A 13,225-nucleotide genomic window follows, 5' to 3' on the forward strand; every position below is an offset into this window, starting at 1 on the left:
CAAGCTGTGTCACACACAGCCTGTGCAACAGAACTCCTTATTTGAACACATCTGGTTTTGCACAATAGAAATGAATCAGACAACCCTGTCTCAGTTTTCCTCAGATTCTACAGATAATAAAAAGAAAAGCAGACAAATTACCATCAATGAACATTTAACTGGAAATAAGTAAGCACTAACATTTGTATTATACCTTTCCAGAAACAAATCCAAAGTAGACACTGCTTTTAAATGATTAGGAATCAGGAACAAAGATTGTGGCATTTGTACCTCTTTAGGAGGTGGGCTGGTACTACAACCCAACAAGAAAGTTGCAGAGATATTGATTTTTAAAAACTCTGTATGTTTTCTGCTTCACCTCCAAACCGATGTTTTAATAACACCCAATCGAAATGTTCTTCAGCTGTAAAAAAATCATGCACCAGTTTTCTAGAGATAACTAGCATTTTAGTACATGTGCTCCTACCACATTCTTTACGTTCAGCTGTGCCAATCCCTGTTTCAAACAGAAATGCACAGCAAAAAAGCAAAGTAAAAAAAACAAGGTAGTTTACAGTTCTTCAAATAAAAAAGCCACATTTTGGCAGGTCAGGATAGAAAACCGATTATACCTTATGGGTTAGACGTAGCCATCCCATCTTTGTAACAACCACTACCATATTCAAGCAAACCTCATACAAAACAACACATACACATAGAACCTAGCAACAGCAATGACATCACTCCCAGTAGAGCGGAAGAAGGAAATGGAATTGGAAAGTTTTCAAACCTTCTTCGGGGTTGGACTCTGTTGAGTCTGCTTGCGATCCTCCCACTGTAGGGACCTGCTGAACTGTAATCACTTCCTCTGTCACGGTCACTTTGTGATCCTCTATGATGGAGACCTGTGTGTTAGCATCTGTTTCTTCTGGAGATTCAGCTGTGTCTGGCACAGGGAGCTCTTTCAGATTAGCAGATGCCAGCTCCTTTTGTACCTCAGTGCTCTTCACTAGTGCTGTCTCTTTTGTTCGAAGTTCTTCTAAGGCGACGACAGCTTTTTTCTCTGAGGAGGAAGATTTTGAGTCTGGCACCTCAGGGACCTTCTGGGCTGTTTTATCTGTAGAAAGAACCTGGACTTGAGCCCTGGTCTCTTCTAACGTCACCTTCTTCTGAGGCTGCTGAGACAGATCTAAAGAAACCATTGTCGACTGTGGTTCAGATGTGGTGGTCATCACAGATGGCTGAAGGACCTTCACCACAGAAGATTTCTTGATTGTAATCTCTTCTTCCACCACTGTCACATGGTCCTCTTGATGAATTTTGCTTGAAGAGCCTGCTCTCAATGATGGCAGAGGGGCCTCCAGTGATGTAGTAGTAGAGGCCTTCTGAGCCTTTTCCTTGATCATCCCCATGGAGACTGGAGACTCGGCCTCTGTTAATTTAATAGTGTTCTGCACAGGAATTATCTTTGCAGTTCTTCCTGTTGGGGTTTTCTCAACCTCAACTCTTTCTTCCACCATGGTCACCGTCTTATGGTAGCCCTTAGAATGCACAGCAAGGGGCTTCTCATCTGAGCTCCCCACTGTGGGGGGTTTAACTTCCTGTGCTTCAGGGAGGTGCTGAGTAATTTTAACTGCAGAAACCCTCTTGACCTGGGATTCTTCTATCATTTTCACCTCTTTGTTGTACCTTTGCCCATTCCTGAGGGAGGACTGGCCCTGAGTCGACTCCCATGAGTCCTTAGGTGTGAAGGCATCAGGAAGTGTTTGAGAGGCTCTAACTTTCGAGGCCCTGTGGGTCTGCAGCTCTTCGTCCATGATGGCAGTCTTCTTTCGACGGTACCCCTGCCTCTCCAAAAGCATGTCCTGGCTCTCCGCACCAGCTTTGGCAGAAGGCTTAGGAGCATATGACGTGAGGCCTTCCACGGTTTGGACCCGCGCCGCTCTCCGCATCACGTCCAAGGTGGATGCTGGCCGGCGCACCCTTTGCAAAGATGAGGGCACGATCTCCGGTGGCAGTCGGAGGTAATCGCGCAGGTAGACGATGCCCTCGTTGGTGAGGTACCAATAAAAATGCCTCCAGGCAAAGGTCTCCCGCACGTAGCCTCTTGATTTGAGGGAACCCATGGCCCTGATAACCTGCAGGTTGGTGACTGCCCGGATTTCGGGGTGCTTGCTTTGCGGGCGCTTGTCCTTCTTGGCCACCAGGACGCCATCACGGAAGAGCAGTTCGTAAATAGCCCGCAAGTCCTGAACTGGCATCAGCATTCCAGCCACCATCTTGAAACACTGCCTGTCAAGCTCTAGTGTGACAATTAAAGGATCTTCCAAAATATACTGTTTTCAAAGTTCGAGAAACCAGTTGGTGAATAACTTCACTTTTCTCTGAAGAGTTCAGTGACAGAACTGGCTGCCAGGTGCTCACCGTCCGAAAAAGGATCCTCCTCCCCCTGCCTCTTGCGAGCCTTTTCCCTTCCTTTCTCTTTTTGCTTTCGTGGAAAGTAAATATGTTAAAAAATTAAATTGAAAAACTGCCCTCTTGTCAGCCTGGTTTGGAAGTGAGTGTGCAATGGCTTAGCTAGAAGGCTTTGACACAGCGCAGCACAAGCTCTCCCACAGCTCCTCCTACCTTCACTTCAGCTGAGGAAGAAACAGCATGGAAAAAACTGCGAGGGGGGGCGAGAGAGTGTGTGCGCACAAGAGAGAGAGAGAGAGAGGCAGACAGAATGAAATAAATGAGCAATGTTCTTCTGAAGTGCCAGAGCACATGCAGGCAGTCCGCACAGTGACTAAAGAGCACACACCCCAAAGAATTACACATGCCTCTCTCCTGGAGAAAGTAGGCTGGCCATTCAGAAACGTAAAAAAAAAGGAGCCACCCTTCAAATTTTGTATCCTGTACAGCCTCGCCAGACATTTACCCGCCTAGCAACTCCCAACCAATGAGGATTTTTATCTCCTTCCTGGGCTACATATTTAAGCTGCCGCTACAACACCCCCCCCCACACACACACACATACACACACACAGGGTCTATTTTCTCCGAGTGCAATGGGGGAGGGCTGGGATTCACTACATGTTCTGTCTGTCACTTTTCCAGTATTTTTGGATGGCCGCTTCACCTTTGGTTCCGAACAGAGAAACTGGTAATGACAGCAGTGACAGGTGTTCTTCACTGTTTGAAAAACAAGGGATGAAAAATGCAACTGAAAGTGAAGGATTCCACTAAAGTTGTTTAAGTTCCTCACATAGAAAAGTCCATTGTTTTTTTAGACTAAAAAAACTACAGTATGGACAATTATACTTCAAAAAAGGTTTGAAATTTCTTCCCACCACAGAAGAATTCTGAACACTCATTTAACATTCTTTACTGTGCACTTTACCTAAGGCTGTTTTTTAGTCAAAGGGCAGCAGACCTACATCTAAAATTTTAGCAGAATATTCTTTTTGTTATACAAACAAAATCAAATTTTAATTTGTCTTAAGATGCTAGGATTAAGATTGTTTTCAACTGCTACTCTGTAGCATGGCCTGTACTGTATTTGCAAGCACTAGCAACATTTTTGTTTTATACTGCAGTACACTGTATTTTATATTGTGCATGTCTTTGCACAAAGGGATGTATGACTATAGAACAGGTTACCCAGCTTTGTTGTTGAAGCTGGATAAGATCATTGGCTCAAATAGCTACTAAATACCAAATAGGCTAGATGAGCTATATGGCCTTCTCTTGTTTTTTAAATAATTCTTATGTATATCTGTAATGAAAACAAAATGTATATATTGCAGTTGCAACAAAGGAAAAAAATCAAGAAGACATAGACAGTGAAGAGTGATGTCCATGTGGCTAAGGATCTGCGCCTGTGGCTGGAAGGTTGCCGGTTCAAATTCCGCAGCCGGCAGAGGAATCCTACTCTGTTGGGCCCCTGAGCAAGGCCCTTAACCCCAACTGCTCCAGGGGTGCCGTATAAATGGTTGACCCTGTGCTTTGACCCCAAGCTTCTCTCCCTGTCTGTGTGTCTCATGGAGAGCAAGTTGGGGTATGCGAAAAGACAAATTCCTAATGCAAGAAAAATTGTATATGGCCAATAGAGTGATCTTAATACAGGACTAAGTGGTCCAAGGCTGCTTCAGGGGATCCGAAGAGATGTATATCTTTAATAATCTACTGTGGACATTCAGATATCGAGTGAACACCCATGACAAAAGCTGCACATGATGCAACAGCATGCAACCCCAACTGTGCTTCAGAATTAAGTCCACGCTCATGAGAGTTAATGTAGGTTGAATTCTGAAACCATCTTAGTATAGCCGATGAATCATTCTCACTATAGAGGTAACTATATAAAGTACAGTACAAGAAGACCTAACTGACTTTTTTCCTATACAGCTTAGTCAGCACCCAGAAACGTGATATCAAATCCCCAGTCCCTTTTCATGGCTCTGATTTTTTTCCATACATCTATTTTTTGATGTAGGGGGTTATTTATCTTCTCATCATCCCAGAATTCTTGCCAAGCTCACATCATCAGGCCCTAAGACCTTTCAGAACTAGTGTGCTATTATGTTTAATTGCATGTACAGTTCTGTCTCTTCATTAGGTACAATAAATTGTAAGTGGATGTTATCTACCAGCAATTTCTCAAAGGCAATTCTGTACAGCAAAGTTACACACAATTATGAGAGCCATAATCATGTGGAACCATACTTCCTATATAACGCATATATTGAATATATTTCCTTGGGTTTGAAAGCTTTCAGAACTCAAATAAATATCTGTATAAGAAGACACAAAGGCAAAAATATAATAAAAATAATATTTAAAATGTTATCCTGTCGCTGACTGAATCCAAAGGAAAAGTTAACTGGACCCACAAGACGCACCCTTCAACTTAAGAAGAGTTACAAGGAAACAGTCCTGAAACTATACTGAGAAAGTCATAGATCGTCTTATGGGTGGGGGGGTGAGGAGTGGAGGTATTACCCATAAATCTCTGGGGAGGACAGCTGTGAGGGGATTCCATTAGAAAGCCACTGCAGCAGCTGTCTTCAAATTCACTGCTCCCTCCATCAAGGAGAATCCTGAGGGCCACACTTTGACAGTAATAAATGTAATAAATTTAAGAAATAAATGTAAGAAATGTAAGAAAGAAGTTTTGAAATGTCTCTTTTTCAAAGGGCTTTGTTCCAAGCATTTAGTTTAAACTTCTGTTACAATGCACTGATATTTACCTAATGTTTTTAGAATTTTGTTTTGAATTAATAATGCATTGCAATGCTTAATATAATCCACACACATATTGTTAAAGGCATGTAAAAAAAACAACAATAATACATTACTGCAAAGGTTAAGAGAGACGCAGTGGTGAATACTGACAGTATCTTATGATACTTGTCACAAAATCTTTTTTAGTTTCATTACACTTCTTTCAGAAGCGGCAGAAGTATAGTTCCATTGCACATGTCGATCCCTGACAGCTGTCTAAAACCACCTTGTGTCTTCACGTGGTGTCCTTTCAGTTTATTATATGTTTCCATTGATAGGGAAGGCTCATACTGTACATCAGCCACCACGTGACAACATTGTTGGCTGCAGCACTGGTTCAACACTCAAAGCCCAAGCTGACAGATAAGAGTAATTCAGAATAGCAAAGAGAGGAAACACAAGCACAAGCACACAGCACAAGAAAAGAAAATACTTTCAAGGACAATCAAAGAAATGGCATCTAATAAAGATTTTGTGAGAGACTTCTCTTACAAAAAAAAAGATATTTGAATTAACACAAAAAGTTCAGAATGATCATACTGTGTACTTCATCTACACTTTCCATAGAGCCCAAATGAAAACCATCTTATCTAAAGTTCCGATTTATAGAGGTTTTTAGAATCTTTGGGTATAAAAAGTACACCTACAACAAGAAACAATTAATCACAAAGCTTGGGTTTCACTTGTGAACCTACAGTACAACTAAACATCAACATGGGCATTTCAGTGAGGTGTCAAGGTCCTCCTGGAGCTAAGAAAACAGTTCTTTCGACTCAGATGCTCCGATGTGTTCAGCATCTGCCTCCTCTTGTTGGAGTACTGTGTTCATCACGACAGCCTTTAATAGAAGAAATATACATGAATTTGCCTCCACCTAGGGCTGTCCAAAAAGTAGATTTTCCGCACTGATTGTAAACAAAGTGCCCGATTATCATCTGTCAGCCTGTATCTCTTTAATATGCTCACAGTGTTGTTCTTCTGTCAGTCCTCAACTTAACTGTAAGAAATCTATTTTTTTAGATGGAATATACTCATTTTTAATACTCTGTAGTTATAACGGATGGGCTGGACGCCAAGGGGACTCACTGCCTAAATATTTGCAGACAGGAAGGTTGTTTGCAAAGATCAGTGAGAATTTGGAGCAGAAAGGAGAGTTTATATGATGTAGCTATTCATCTGTATCTGCATTAGTTTTACTTTTTAACTGATAAAGGTGACATATTATCAGTAAATATGTAGATTTATAGAACATAAGAGGCACTTTCATGAAAGGAGACAGGATTTGGAAAGTGGTAGAACTCCATTTTGTTTTATGATTCAACTTCATAAAAACTTATCTTCTCTTAAATTCTTGATGCAACAGCAATATCATTATTTTACAGAAGAAGGAAGAAATATTTCATTTTTTTCAGGACTATATTCATACTTCTTTACTGCCATTTCTAATTTTCCTGTCCTTGATTGTTTTTTATTATAAGTGCAAACGAAATAATTTTGCAGCAGATTAAAAGATAAGCAAAAAGCCAACCTTGGGGCCTAGACCAGACAGGAAAAGCTTCACTTTAAGCACAAGGCGAACATTTAATCCTTTAAACGGAGTTCACCACTTCAAATAACCAGTGAAAAGTTCTCTGGGCTCTGAAAATACTGTGCATCTCTTCCATCAGTACCAGGGTGTGGTGTATCTTTTGACAGCATGGTAGGATAGTTTATAAAAAATCAGGTACCATGTCAGTGTTGCAGTTTCATGTATAAAGCTCTTTTAACCCACAAAACATGAAGGGAACATCAATACAGTGTTAATGACTTGGTAGTAAGTGACCCTTACTGATTAGTAACTGCATGAACATTAATTGAAAACATAAAATTGTTAATGGCTACTATGGTATAAGCAATTATATTTGTTGAATGCTAATAAAGTACTACTTGCACCCAATAAAAAGGGTTATCGGAGATGCAAAAGTTGAGAGTTGTGCACATTTTCAATACAGCATGGCACTTCAGAAAGTGAGTTAAAAGGAATGAGTAAATGAAGGGGGAAACAGTAATTTTGGTGGATCTTTATGATTTTTTGAGAGTGTTCTTACAGTAGCTTCCCACACTTCATCTGAAAGACGTTACTGGGAACTACATTGCTAATTTGCAATACAAGGCTTGGTGCATTAATACACGAGTGCCTCTACTGAATTCATTTTGAAACAGGTGCTTATCTTCTCTGAATCCTCAGCTGTTGAAGGCTGACTTCTGTGCTCTCCAAGTACAAAGCAAAAGAGACAAAGTTCAAGTTGTTGGTTTTCAGAGAGGCCAACTGGTGGACTTCTGTCAGACCACAAACAGAAAATGTCACAAGCAAATAAAAATATTAATGCTGTAGTTAATAATCTTGATGCCAAAATAAGTGATTTTGGGATATGTCACAGAGTTTGTGTACCACATACTGTGTATATACAGTATATAGTATAGGAAAAATCTCACCAAAACATTATGAAGCATTCCATTTGAGTAGAAAAATGAAGAAACTGCGTAGATTCTAAATTTGTCTTAATGACAATTTCTTTCTAGAAACAAGCCAAATATTCTTTTGTTTCTGTGGTCTATGATTTGTGACTTACGGATACATAACCTGAAGCATTGGAAGACATACTGTATACACGTTTACTCTTTCTAAAGTTAAGAATGATACCTTCAAGGCTCTGCTGTTCTATAATTGCAGTAAACTATTTGCCTCAGTGTTTTGATCTTTCTTAGTGTATTATTTGTGCAGTAGATGTTTTACTGTAGGATATGTCACTGATTTAAAATTCCTTTGAAATGTTTCACAGGTACTAATAAAACCTTGTAATCTTCAGAAAAAAAATGAAAAAAAATTCTGGGAGGTCTTTGGGACAAGGGAAAACAGTGCACAACAAGAAGATTACATACAATTTCAGTTTTTCTCTGTAATGAAGCGTTTGCTCTGGAAATAAGTTCTTCACTCTATTTACTCAGCACTGTATATACAGTATAAATAGTTTATACAGTATAAATAGTTTACTGTGAAGACTATCATTGTAGTGTGGCCTGAGAGATCTCATTCTCATGAAATTGGAAGATAAGCTGCACCTGAAATTTGCTTATGTCACAGCTAAATCAAATTCAAAGCATGTTTCAACTGTTGGTTGCTTTCTTGCTTTGGAAAAATAAAGTATGAAAGCTTTCCTTTAAACATGTATCTTAATAAACTAAGTGTGCAGTTTTGCCCACTTGTAGAGATTGTTTTATTTAAAATGCAATTCCAATGTGCTGCTAGAAATAAGCTGCAGAACAGCATACACTACAACTCTTCCTCTTTCATCGTTTTTTGAGCCGAGCTACATGTTGTACAGTGCTGTTTTCTGTAACAAAAGAGCTAGGCGCATACACCAATAACTATAAAGGGTGTGCCTCATGCCTTATACAAAAAATATCGCTAATACATTTTCAACATACTGCAGAATTTTGCTTTAATTATTAACAGGTAATTAAATCAAGTTCTTTCTTTAATCATCAAGGCAAATTCAGCCTCATTCAAAACCCACCAGCTGAACTCCATGGTTAAAGGTCATGTAGTACTTTGGCCATGCAACTCTCTTTCTCATTCACAACTTTTCCCATTTCTCTTGCTTGTTAGCAGTGTGACTTGTGTGGCGTAAAACGTCTGTGAGCATGCATTTACTGTATACAACAGCTGTGTGGTTTCCTCTTTCACTGTGAAGAACATGTGCAGTTGTCTCAGCTCAGGTTTTTTCTTATATGCTTTATGAAAGTTTCCCAATGTAACTGCACATTAATCTTTACTGTTATTTTCTGCACTTTCACTGTGCCTCACTAGACTAGACTAGTAACTAGTACTACCCTGGTTAACATTTTGCTTTAATTAAGGTAGTAAAGGACAAGAGCAATATAACGTAGATATTTATGTAAATTAGAATCAGTTTAAAGAGAAAATTACAATAGTGCATAATTTTTAAGTAAATTTATCTTGATGCACTTTTATAAGAGAAGGCACACATAGATCTTTATGGATGTATAATGCAGTGCAATTGCAGACATTCATCGACACCTGAGAAACCAGGAGAGTGGCAGATCTTTATGAATGCTGTGGAAGACATCTCCCTTTTACAGTGGGCCTTCAGCTGAGACAATATTAGGTTGGTCAGATGAATCCAGACTTTTCTCTCTTCTTAGCTAAGGCAATAAAACCAGAGGAGCCAATAAGAATTATTTCAAAGATATGCTAAAAGCAAACTTTAAGAAATGCAACATCAATATCAACTGCTGGGAGCTTCAGAAAAACAGAAGGTGGAAGAATATCTTGAAAGAATCCCAGCACTAAAAGACCCAGATATTCCAGAATTAGGATGTAAAACAAGCATCAAAGAGAGTGCGCCATCACTGGATAGCACAGTGTACAACCAGATATATCCCAAGACAACATCTGCTAAACCCACCAGAGAGTGCAGATCTCATACTGACCTTATCAGGGAGGGCTAGCATTATCAACTGCTAAAGACAATCATTACTTCCAATTATTGTTCAAGTAATGTTAACAATTTTTTTCAATTTTATGATGAAATGTTCTCTTTAAGTAAGCTTTGAATCAAACCATTAACATTATTACTATTATAATATATAACATTATAAATGACTGCATCTTAATTTAACATCAGTTTATACATGCAGAATATTTACTGATCATGCTTATCATACCTCACTGGAAAAGTATAGAAATGGGCATGGATTTGTTTTATTCAGCTCAAATTTTCAAGCACATACCTCAAAGGTACATAATTGTGGCATAACCCTGTCTGTCTGCTCTTGAAACATTTTCACTTTCCTTCCTGGTGTGTTCAACTTTTTCTGCGCTGCAGAATGAAGTCCAGCATGAATAACGTTTAGAAAGAAACTAATCGCGTTAAAGATCTTGCTTCTGACTAATGATCTGTCATTCCAAAGACATTTTAAAATGTCATAAAGCCCTACTGTGAACAACACCATCAAGGCTTTCCTATTAGAAGTCAATGCATTCAGAAGCACTCTGCAGAGTGCCAATGTGCTGTGAATGTGGTTAAGGGTGTTTGGAAAGAAAACACAAACTTCTTTTATTTCTTATTCCTCCACTCTGAGTGAAATATTCCTTAAAGGTGAACTGGTAGCACGAATGGAAATGCATTTTTATGGAAAATCCATAAAACAATATTTCAGACTAGGAACCCGGACTGTTGAGAGTGTGTTCCACGGTACATGAGTCATACATCAGATCAGTCTTTCATGTTCCAGACTGGAAAAAATAAGTTTTAGGTTGTCCATCGTAGTCCTAAAAATAAACAAAACCTGGCAGGAATAAAATGGCGGGAACAAATGCTCTTGGAAAAAGAAACATTATGCATGGTCAGCAGTGAACTCCGGCGCGATTTCAACCAAGCAGCTGAAAAAGACCTCTCCTGATTTCTTTTTAATCACCCATCACTCACGAAGTGATGTGCTCCAGATGCAAGCCCCCCTCTTTAGCACAAACACTGCCCTCTGCAGCCTAAGGGAAGAGTACAGACCCTGACTGCAAGAGCATCTACTGTCAAATTGGGCATCTATGCGAAGATGCTTCCTTTTGACTTCCGAACCTTAGTGAGTCTAACAATGTTAGTAGGGTAATTAGGAGGCTGATTGTCTGGAAATCATCTGGAAATAAGATGAAAACCTTCCTGAAGGCTGATCCTCCAGCTTCTCCTTTAATTCTGCTTAATACAATTCTCAGACCTATTATAATGATGATGCCATCTTGCCTGGTTTAAACTTGGCATAAAATGAAACAAATGCAAAATAATGTTCATAAAGTGCTCTGGATCCTGGATCCTTGAATATGAAAACGACACAACAAATACATAACATTTCCCGTTGAAAGTAAATCTTATTCTGAAGGTTTCAATGCCTTCCCTGCAGGGGCGTAGGTACCAGCATCACAGCAGAACTACTGCCGTGCTCAGTATGTCTTCCATGAGCCAGAACCCAGGAGAAGCGTGCAAGAGAAGAATTATTTTTGCTCTAGAGATTTTAATTCCTAATTACTGGGCTAGTAAACTCCAAGAAGGAATCTGTTTCTAATCAGACTTAAAATAATCACCATCTTGGATCGCACATCTAAAGGATCTGATCTCAGTGCCAAACATAATGGATATAGCCTCTGCTGCATGCTTTTCACTAACCATGATGACACAGAGATGCAACACAAGCTGGAACAAAGACATTTGACTTCCATCGCGGATGAAGAACAGCTTTAAATGCTACGTTTCACAAGAATGAAATAAGTTTCATAATACATTGAATGGCAGTATGACAGCAGATGGTACATGGAAAAAAAACTAAATTTGTGTTCTAAAAAGATTTAACAACGTACAAAGCCATGAAAGCAGAGATAGTATACCATTTCTCTTTAAAATATGATGGTTCGAAGCATACAAAAGCAGTAAAAGCAGCATTTTCGGTTGGTTTCCCCTATAATGCAAAACATGCAGGGAACATGAAGGAGAGCAGTAATGGCATTCCAGCCTCCAGTGATGAAAAGTAAAGGTGGAATATGATAAGGAAAGTAAATTCATGATCCCTCCCACCTCCCCCTCTCCCCCCACCACGGAAAAAGAGTTGAAGCCAGAATAGTAGCGATTACCAACCTTTCTTACCACTGTGCCAAAAGTGGTCTCCCAAAAAGTCAGCCATGTGTAGTACACACTCAAACCTGGACCTTATGATGTCACCAAGCAGCCTCACCAGGTGCCTTTGATTACGGAAACTCAGCACGAATTCCCCTGACACCAACTAAACCACCCCCACCACCACCACCATCATCTGTATCCCATTGCCTGCCTGAGCTGGGGGGGCTTCAGAAACAAGGGTTCTTTTACTCTCCTGAAAGCACAAGGCAGCGGCAACAAGACCATAAATCTCTTCCAGTCGTGCCAGAGGCTTCTCTTTCCACCACGCTATGGCATTGTTAGCGAACTCACACAGGCAGATATACTGGCTGCCTTGTCTGGGGCCAGCTTTGCTCAAGAAAGACCCATCACTGTGCATAAATATATCCCCATGGACTGGGGAAAGGGAAAAGAGCAAAAGAAAACAAAAGGTTAGATTTATCCTTCACCTAATTTCTCAGTTGTTTGCTCACTTCACTGAGCGTTACAGCAAATGAAAAGGCAGCTCTGCTTCCTGCTCAGTCAATTCTCGTCTTCATCTTGCAACTCCGTTGTCTCAATGGAAGGAGATTTAAGGTCTCCACACATTTTCCTAGCCATTGAACTAAACTGCTATTGTGAAAGGTCTTTGTACAAATCCATGTTTATTTCCTAAAGAGTCTGGGTCCAGAGTTGGGTGAGTGTGAAAAGGGGTATGGGTTATGGGGATAAGAGCACATTTACAAATTATGAGCCTAATCATTACCTCTAGGCTCTATATTCACTATAGAGTGCTTCTATGAACATAGGAACATGGCCAAGGTCCCAGAGTAGAGCCTTTGTTTCTCAGGGTGTGGTTCAACAGTCAAGTGACTGACACTTATCAGAGGAATAACCGGGTTGATTTTTGCTGGTGTTTCATAAATTGTTCACTTATTAATAAACTGTTAAGTAGAAAAAAATAGCCTTGTCATTACTTTGAGTAAGAGATTTTAACAAACAGAACCCCATAAAGGAAAGGTAAAACTTTCATTACTGATCATAAAAGAATGACAAAAAATATTCAAGAGGTGAACTGATTTTTTAGAACAGCAGTGCACACCTACTTTAACACACAGGAAGAGTAGAGCTCACTGCGTGGGGGAGAGAAAATGATACACAGACAGGAATTCAACTGTTCTCTCTGAGTCCTTCAGTTCATGAAATGTCAACTGCTTTCACCTGTGTCTTTGGAATCTCTCCCATTGGGAAAGTGTATCAGCAGGCATGCTACATGAACACATGATAATGATATG

General features: G+C 39.8%; 1 protein-coding gene across 11 annotated transcripts in view; it reads right to left on the bottom strand.

Annotated features, from left to right (window-relative positions):
• The window catches only part of LOC148651155 (plectin-like), a 190,351-nt gene that overhangs the window by 100,720 nt on the left and 76,406 nt on the right, over positions 1–13,225 (bottom strand). For 4 of the 11 annotated variants that reach the window (XM_088601074.1, XM_088601071.1, XM_088601073.1 and 1 more), the window contains exon 1: positions 770–2,707. The exons of 6 other annotated variants lie outside the window; for them this stretch is intronic. In XM_088601074.1, the coding sequence (XP_088457200.1) occupies positions 770–2,258 (1,489 nt within the window). In that variant the 5' untranslated portion in view covers positions 2,259–2,707. Of the gene's footprint in view, positions 1–769; positions 2,709–13,225 lie in introns of those variants that run through there. One more of the 11 variants, XM_088601070.1, reaches the window with a different exon arrangement.

The sequence above is a fragment of the Lepisosteus platostomus genome, chromosome 12 (genome assembly GCF_059453375.1).
Source record: "Lepisosteus platostomus isolate fLepPlt1 chromosome 12, fLepPlt1.hap1, whole genome shotgun sequence".
In the NCBI taxonomy this organism is placed as follows: domain Eukaryota; kingdom Metazoa; phylum Chordata; class Actinopteri; order Semionotiformes; family Lepisosteidae; genus Lepisosteus; species Lepisosteus platostomus.